Consider the following 9,411-nt stretch of genomic DNA (forward strand, 5'->3'; position numbering starts at 1 on the left):
CATTTCCACTAGCTTAACATGGGGTAACTTCCATCTGCAATTCGTTGACAGTCACGTCAGTTGATGATTTGTTTCCCTGAGATATAACAGCGCAACTTGAACTTTCTAGCATGTCTCAGCAGGCTGTATTCGCATGAGACACCGAGTCATTCGAGTCCGACAAGATGGATCGCTTGCCAACTGAAATTCTCGAGATGATCGGGACCCTCGTAGATGACAAGCCCACTCAAAGGGCTTTAACTGAAAGCTCTGTCGAATTCCACACGCTGTTTACACCACGTCTCTATTCCTCCATCACCCTACTAAGCATCTGGACACCCGTCCAGTTTGATCTCATTCGACGACTGTGCTCTTCGCCTTGAGTTGGCGAGTCTTGTCCATCACTTCGCTTTCAGGATTCGGGGGTACGACGACTACGGCAAGGATGAACTCCCCCCAAGGCGGCGCAAAGAGTATAAGCCCTTCATTGATGAACTTGTGGCTGCATTATGTGAACTGGGATGTGATGAATGGGTGTGGTGGGATGGTCTGGAGAGCTCATCTAAAGACGCATAGGCTGGCGCAACGCTCATTAAATTGACTCGTCTAACCACTTTGAAGGTCACTCTTGAGAACTATTATTTTTTAGATCTGACAGAGACGTACCTAGCAAGAATTTGGCGACCAGCAGCTTTTCGTCCACAAACACCATTCCACGCTGCTCCATTTTAACGTCTCAAAGATATCTTCCTTCCAAAACCGCAGGCAGATCTCAGCACAAACACTGCTTACTTTACAGCATATACTGTATTCGCTCTGTTTTCCGGCTCTCAACCATGTCAGTGTGTGCGGACATTTTGACTATTGGGATTATGAACAAGATCTCGAAAAGTGCCTACGTTACGACAAATTCAGGATCACAAATTGTCCAGTCAAAGAGGTTACTGTTTGGCCGTCAGAATATTGCAACGAAATCATCCAAAGGTTCAGAGCATCGACTAATCTCGAGCGTCTTAATCTTGTGATAAGTCAGGTGGACTGTGAACCGCCTAATATAACAGTCACCGACTATTCACGCCAAGGGCTTCCAGACCAACCCACATACGAGTATTCAAAATCCTTCATTAGCAATTTTCCTGCCTCACTCAAGACACTCAGGATCACCGACATCAATTTCCATCTAATCACTGAATCACTCCTAGATATTGTGGGATTAGTCAAAGAGCGCACTTCCATGCCCTCTCTGGAGAGTGTTTCTCTTGAAGCGTTCAAAAGAACAGACGCGAGGCTTACCTTCTGCGATGAACTTTATTCAATGGTATCGGTCACATAACGACCCCAGGATAAAGGGGCAGGTTCGCCTTGATTTAGGACGGCATGCCGGGCTACTTAAACAGCATAATGCGCTGAAACCATATACTGAGAGCTATACCTTCCGGTTCTTTGAAGGAGCAGACCACCTTGATGCAGCTTCATTTGTGAGGCTGGCATCCTCAGTAAATGACGAAGTCTCTGTGACTATTAACATACAGCCGGACCCTCATTGTATAGAAGAGAAGCGATAGATACCCCAATCATTGAAAACGTGATTCAAGGATCCTTATTATGGAATAGCTAATAGCGATCGGTGTATGGATGCTTCCAGCTGCCTCTTCGCACGGACTTCACTTGCCTGACTGTACGGTTCTTATCTTTCCCGGAAAGTACATCAACTTCACAATTTTGCATGTTATGAACAAATCAGAGAGCATATATTGTACAGCTTGGCCACGCCACCACAATAAGTAGGATTGCGTCCTCATCAAAATGTGCTTCGTAGAACAATCTCATAGGGTGGAAGAAAACTGTGCTTTGAGCAGATTATTACGATATCGACAAGGCGTAATCGGCGCTAGAAAGGCTAAGCTCCGAAGGTGGGGCGGGTATATGATACATCATCCAGTAGAACCCTCTGCCGTATAAGTAAGAACATGGTCGGGCAACTGCCTCTGCACCAAAGATTGTGAATTGATTCTTGTCACAGTCTCGGTGACTCGTTTGCCAAAATGCAGATGGAGGGTATGAGCGGGGGGACGTACTATGGTGTCTTGCACGCCTCCGACGTTGACTTTGCCAATATCACCCAGGTCGAGACATTTCTGCATGAGCTCAAGCACCTGGAGTATCTTCCTATTCTAGGGGCACTCTATGCGGAGTATTTCTGGTATGGGGTTATTGTTCTACTGGTCGTGGTGGCGGTCATCAACAGGATGTACCCACTTGTTCAACGTTTGAGGTGAGTAAGCATACTGAGATATTCCAGTGACTTGGTTCGGATATGATGCTAATAATCCGGCGTCGCGGAAAGGTTCTATCCAAGCATAACTTACAAGTCTTACCTTGCCAATATTACATCGACCACACTCGCAACTACCACAGCGCTGGCTCGGGAGCCATCTTATCTCCAGTGGACCCCCCGTGCGGTGTCACCTTGGTTCAAGATCCCGCCACTCGGACCGATATATATCATCCTCATATACTTTATCTTCATCATCGTTCTGGAGTTTGTCAACAACGATGTTGCAGGCGCTGGGTACTGGCAGTTTCTCGGAGTCCGCGCTGGATGGCTTGCAGCGGCCCAGATTCCCCTCCTTGTAGCCTTGGCAGGTAAAAGAAACCTGATTGGTATGCTCTGCGGCATACCCTATGTCCGACTGAACATTTATCATCGCTGGGTATCTCGAGGGCTTCTGCTGCTCTCGACTTTCCATTTCGCCTTTCAAAACCATGGGTGGGATGTTTATCATATAAGTAGACTGGAGTGGGACACGGATGACTGTCCCACAAAGGGTATCGCTGCCTACGCTTTCATCCTATGGATGAATCTCACAACGTTAGCCCCCTTCCGACATATGAGCTATGAGTTCTTCGTCGTACAACACATCATCACGTTCTTCGGCTTCATCATCGCCCTCTCATATCATCTAGACACCAGCCCAGCCCCTAACGCTCAGCGCTACGTCTACGTCACCGCCAATATCTACGTCGCTGGTTTGATCCTGCGATTTGTTTATTACAGCTATGTCAACTCTCGCCCCGCACGAGCCATACTAGAACCCTTGGAAGGCGGTTCTACCAAGGTCCGAATTACTGCTCGCAAGATCCGTAACTGGAAGCCCGGGTCGCACATCCTTCTATCTCTCCCGCGCTTAGGGCTCCAGCTCTCACATCCAGCAACCATCTCATCCATACCATCGTCCCACGACGGCGAACTAGTCCTTATTCTAAGAGCCCACAAGGGCTTCACGCGAAAGCTGATCAACACCGCAGAAGCCACCAGCAACTGCTCCAAAGACGTTGAATCCCCACAAACCAAGCGTTCATACACCGCTCTACTCGATGGTCCCTACGCAAGCTCTGCTCCAGACTTCACATCTTTCGATTCCGTCCTGTTTCTCGCAGGTGGTACAGGTGTGACATTCACCCTATCCCAGCTTCTCCACGTCGCACACCGTTACACAAACGGGCCATTGCCTCTCCGCCAAGTCCTCTTCATCTGGGTAATCAAGGAAAGCCGCCAAGCGTCATGGGTTCTGGCCGAGCTTGAAGGCGCAATGCAGAAGCTACAGAACACAAATATCCAGATCCGGGTGAAAATATTCATAACACAGGACTCTGTTTGCCTCCCAGACACCAACAGCAAAATCAACAATGAAAAACAGACCTGTGCCTGCACAAATCCCTGCACCTGCTCTAACAACAGTGATGACGTCGACAAAATCGAACAAATAGCCCCTTCTTCACCCTGCACGGACCCCGATTCGGCTCTCGAAACCTCGGGCCCTCCAAGAATCTCCTTCGCGCAGGGAAGACCTTCGTTCGACGGTTACATCGAGGACGCCGTCTTGCAAGCTAGAGGCGAAATAGCTGTTGCTGTTTGCGGACCCATAGGACTAACCGTTTCTGTGCGACAGGCGGTGGTCCGGGTGTCGGATCATCTGGCCGTTTGTAAAGGGTCTGGATTGCCGGGGGTGTTTTTGCATGTGGAGAATGTGTGTTGATGACTGTTATTTACTAGACTACAGTCATCTGCAAGTAATAATTCGGCTAGGCCGGTGGGTGGATGCAGTTGGTGCAATGTATATATCCGAGACGAGTACATATTCTAGCTACTTGTGTTATGAGATCTGTGCGTTCAGTTTCAGTGAGAATACGAATACGATAGTGTAGGTATAGCCTGGTCCTAGTTCGGATTTGGAAACAGTCTACTCCGTAAATAAGCAGAAATGCCTAATATTTTCAAATGGTCCCTTGCCTCTTTGGGTATGTACATACAATTCTCCTTCTCAATCTTATCTTTCCCCGTGTAGATACGCAAAAAGCTTCTTTACAAAGGTTTGAATACAGTATCTTCTAAATTTAATGTTGATATCTGATTAACTATGCTGTAGGGGTCTTTGAATATTACGTGTAGATGTATATCTCAGAAAGTCATCTAGGTACAGGAATCAAATATTTTGCTGCTATATACATATATTGTCATAACAAGGTAGTCTAAAACGATATAGCGTCGTCTACAAAGCAGCAGGGATGACTTATATGGCTCAGCATACATACATACATACATATATATATATATATCATATTAAAGCAGCAGGATTATATAGATGTATTAGTATTTATATACTTTGTAATATTTCTTTATACAAATCAGGTAGGCAGGTAGATAATGCAGGTATTAGAATTCTGAACTAGAATTCTGAACTAGAAATCTTGTTAGATATACTTTACTATACGAACAACAGTGGAGTAGTATAACTACTGCTATTTTAGTAAGGGGACCAGGTTAGGAATATTGCGTGTGGAGGGGAACTATTAGAGGAATTATGCGTAAGCTGAAATTTGTATAAGTGTCTTGTTTAATCTTATTATCCTTGGAAATGGCCATCCAGGTACTATGGTCCTATGAGACATTCAATCGGGCCATCATTATCCGAGTCGATGTTGATCCTGGCCACGTCATGTATGCCAACTCATTAAATTTAGTAACAATGAGGGGTAAGTATACTTTCCTATAAACCCGATCGAGCATGGTTGGATGCTACAACACCCATAAATCTCACCTTTTAGTTCTAAACCCATCTGGTGTATCTTACTAAACAAAAATCAAAAACGGATATACCCCACACTCACTGCTACACAAACGTAAACCCAAAGTACATCATTTAAGTGGAGAGAGAATGGTCCTCTTCAACTACTCCGAGCTTCAGCTCGGACCGAATACTACCCGCCTCGTCCGTCTTCTACCATCCGAGAAAGACAATACCCCCATAAGATGCGAGCTCTTCACCTATGTACTGCCAGAGAGCACTGGTAGAAAGCATCTCTATGAGGCGTTGTCCTACGTATGGGGCAGCCAAAGCGAGACTCAAACAATAACTGTGAATGGGTGTGATTTTCAGGTTACACGGAACCTTTATACAGCCTTATTACACCTGCGAAACCATCAGCTGCAGAGAACAATATGGATTGACGCAATAAGTATCAATCAAGCGGATGATGATGAGAAGAGCGAGCAGATCCCTCTTATGCGGTCGATTTATGCACAAGCTGATCGCGTTCTTGTCTGGCTTGGAGAAGCTATGCGGGATGGTGATGAAGCACTCAAATTAATTCAACGCTTGGCCGGGGATAGAAGCCTATGGGGTGAAGAGTCATTGGATCTATGTTCAAGATTATCACAGCGCGATTGGTTCAAACGTACATGGGTAAGAGGCATTCGATACTGTAAACTATATATGCAAATCTAACTAGTTGTTCTAGGTACTTCAGGAGGTTGGTGTCGCCCGATGCATCTCTATCCTCTGTGGGTCCGTGGAGATCAATGGGCATGTTTTCTGTGAAGGACTCGAAAATTGCAGAGTCCCGTTGCCAAGCTTTATCTACCCAGTCCTTCACCTGATCAAGGGCTCGTATCTCCGACCAAGTTTTGAAATTGATTCACATGGAACACTTGCTCTAGGTGAATTGCTTGATATGTACCGCTTTCACAAGGCAAGTATGCTACACGACAAAATATACTCCTTGCTAGGCCTGTGCGTTGAAAATCCTGATGAAGTCGGGTTAAAGCCCAACTATCATCTTCCATGGAACGAGGTCTTCAAGCAGGCCATTATGCATGTATTCCCAAGTTCATGCTCTGCGGAGACATGGCCTGAGTCACCGGTTGCTGTGATCAAAGGAAAAGGATTGGTTCTAGGTTATGTTGGCTATGTTCAAAAGGGAATTCTCAAGTCTGGCTTTCAACAGATCGAGGTAAACTATAATGAAACCGCTCACTCACTAGGTTACCAAGAAAAATGGGGCACTAAGTGGAGACTTAGAGTTTCTGCGGAGTCAGTTGAGAAAGGTAATATTATCTTTCTATTAAAGGGAGCCTCAAGTCCAATCATCGTTAGACTCTGCAGCGGTTATTTCACTGTCGTCGTAAGCACAACAGCACTTCAGTCACATGACGATATAGAAAGGTCTAATGGGGTTTTTATCCCAAAGGATTTCCTTACAAAAGGCTCTCTTAACGACATTGTCTTGGTTTGGGACATATCCTCAGCTGATGGAGAAAAGACTAAAGCATATGACGACCAAAATGACCTCATCTACTTGGTACCACATTACCAAGAGAAAGCATCTGAGAAGAAAAATAGACTACAAGAAATATCACTCATCTCAGAAGGCATCATGATACATATACTGCAACAAAATAGGCCCAGCACTCTCATGAAGGAGCTATGCCAGATCATTCGACGTCATGGAATAGGCCGACAAGACCACGATATATTAATCAGGACAGATTTAACAAACGGAGAAATTTGTGGGATTATAATCATGGAGCAGCTCCTGAAACACTGTAGAGACAGCCTACTAGTCTCTAAGAATGTGGTTGCGGCGGCAGCAGCAAATGAGAAACTTTTGGGGTTCATAGTACTGGAGCGACTCCAGAAATACTGTGGAAAGCTACCGGTCACTGAGGATGTGGTCAAGGCAGCAGCAGCAAATAAAGGACTTTATGGGTATAGGATCATTAAGAAACTCCTGCAACACTGCGGAGAAAGCCTACCGGTCTCTGAAGAAGTAATCAAGGAAGCAGCAGCAAATAGGGGATTTTATGGGCATATGATCATGGAACAACTCCTAGAACATTGTGGACGAGGAAGCATAATAGTCTCTGAAGATGTGATCAAGGCAGCAACAGCATATAGAGGTAATTATGCGGATGAGATCAAACGGCAGAGCCTGGAAGATTTCGACAAGAGACTACCAGATCTTGATGATCTGATTGAGAAACTAGCAGCACATAAAGAGCATGGGCAGGAGCTACTCCTAGCTTTTGGAAAGTTAGTGGGCAACCAGAATCTAGGATGGGCTGCAGGATGAAGGCTTCCAGCTCTAGCTGAAAGATGCGCGTCCTCAGGTTCAGTACTTAGTGAATGGCACAGCTGGAACATTTAAGAAATACTCTGTGTGACTGGTGGCACCAGTATCCGGAAACCCTGTATTGTACTGTAGGATCTGCTCTATCCTTTTGCGGTCGGCTATGACTTGGTGGGTACTGGCAGTGTTGGGGCCTTAGGCTGGTTTGGTTGGAAACTAGGGGGGAGGATGTTGATTCAAACTGAATTGACCGGGTGAATTTCAAACACTTGACAGGAGTACTCAGTTCATTCTAAGATAGCTGCGAGGGGCCTGCCTAAAAGCCATGTAAAATTTATCCCATCTTTTTGGACACGAAACAACTGGCATTCTGCGACAGTCTACTATGGTCCACTGTTTCTCGATGGCCAAGACGTCTGAGTGTCGAGCAACTTAATACGTATTCCCCACTCACGTTTCGGAGCTCCGAAGGTGTACTATGTTTAGAGTTGTCAAGTATACATAATCCAGAAAGTTGCTACCTAATTGCTTTCCGTAGCTTATCTCAAAGATAACGGAAATAGAGGGCATTTGGCGGACAGGGTGCTAACCCAATTTATTTAGAAAGTGGTCTAAAGCTAAGATTGAAGAAAGTATGTGTGCTAGTTGGTCAATGTTCGCGTGCAAGGTCAAGGGCCTTCGCAGGTACTAAGTAAGACCCGATCGTCAAAGGAATTTCAGGGGGTAAAGCCCGTTTCATTGTCCCGCTGATTTTCGATGCAGTGTACGGGAAACAGCACATACTGTCAGGGTAAGAATGTGTGCCTGTCAGCAGATTTTCAGAGTATGCCCCTGACGTATTATCCGATTCAAGTGAAAATCCCTACGGCGAGCCTTAGGAAGAATGCAATGGCTGCCTCCGTGGGTCCAGTCCGTTAAAATCTCGCTTGTTTATTTTATGTGGGTATGCTTCGGGGATCCGAATTTCTCTCCCCGCGGTAGTTGATTCCAAATCCAACCGGTCCTTGGCTAAAACAAGTCTGCGGCACAAGTGACCAGATAGGCTTGGGAAAAACCAGATTGTACCTGGACGGGAGATGGGGTCAGACGGGACATCCCCCCTGGGCTTGCGAAGTGTGCGAAAGTGCGTTGGTAGATGGTTTGTTCAGTAGTCGTTACGCATGTGCCATTACGTAGAATTGGTCAAGGGTCTATTATTAGTAGCTTAGAACCCCAGAGAAATCCCGATTATGGAGTTAAGCCAATTTGTTTGCGCAGCATAGGGTGGTTCGTCCGAGCTTTTGAGATGTCAAACGGGCCCATCGTCATTTCAGACAAGTTGGACTCGTGGTGCGTGGGACTCGGCCCCATTATCGTTATCTGCGGTCCAGCGAATCAAAAGACACCTTTTTGTGGGAACAGGGGGGCATTGCTTACTGCGCTTTTCAAGGCTGGTGGATGCGCATAGGCGGCTTAGCCACGGTAGGAGACGGGAGGACGAGAAAGACAGCAAGGTCAATGGATAGAAGAGAAATGGAAAGATTAAAATCAGGGAATAAAGTCCACCAAGATGAATGTGAATAGAAAACTAGGATGCAGCTGATCGGCACGGAACAGGATAGAATGATGATGGGAAGGCAAGAAAGAATGAAGAGTGAATTGTGACTGACGGAGGGACGGGATTGAGAGTTGCACCGTGGCGGAGAATGACTTACTGACTAACAGACGGCCCCTCACCAATCACGAGCGGCTGATGCCGACCATCTTCCCCTTCGATCATCTCACAGCCTTTCGCAGTCCAGGCCATCCGTTCATTCACCATCCAACTCAACCCAGTCGTTCTTTCGGTCCTCTCTTTCGGTTCCAATCCCTCCCCTCCCCCCCGGATTCCCTATCTCGAATGAAGATTCTCTCTTATTCTTCCCACTATTCTAGATAGTTAGTTTCAAGGGCTGCTCGCCAGAGCTGCCTCTTGTTCGCACTTGGACTCTCCGCCAACCTTTCTTATCGCGGCCGCAGCGCCGCTCCGCTCCCTTAATCGCC

General features: G+C 46.3%; 2 protein-coding genes across 2 annotated transcripts; both read left to right on the plus strand.

Moving 5' to 3' along the window:
- Window positions 1–1,992: 1,992 nt before the first annotated feature.
- BO83DRAFT_365097 (ferric reductase family protein) lies at window positions 1,993–4,019 on the plus strand (the record flags this gene model as incomplete). Its single annotated transcript, XM_025529658.1, has 2 exons — window positions 1,993–2,254; window positions 2,327–4,019. Exons 1-2 carry the CDS (start codon window positions 2,025–2,027, stop codon window positions 4,017–4,019), a joined length of 1,923 nt encoding a protein of 640 aa, XP_025385883.1. The 5' UTR covers window positions 1,993–2,024.
- A 1,179-nt stretch (window positions 4,020–5,198) lies between these two features.
- On the plus strand, window positions 5,199–7,392 carry BO83DRAFT_365100 (HET domain-containing protein; the record flags this gene model as incomplete). Its single annotated transcript, XM_025529659.1, has 2 exons — window positions 5,199–5,726; window positions 5,782–7,392. 2 exons carry the CDS (start codon window positions 5,199–5,201, stop codon window positions 7,390–7,392), a joined length of 2,139 nt encoding a protein of 712 aa, XP_025385884.1.
- Window positions 7,393–9,411: the final 2,019 nt, after the last annotated feature.

Source organism: Aspergillus eucalypticola (genome assembly GCF_003184535.1).
Source record: "Aspergillus eucalypticola CBS 122712 chromosome Unknown BO83scaffold_20, whole genome shotgun sequence".
NCBI lineage: Eukaryota > Fungi > Ascomycota > Eurotiomycetes > Eurotiales > Aspergillaceae > Aspergillus > Aspergillus eucalypticola.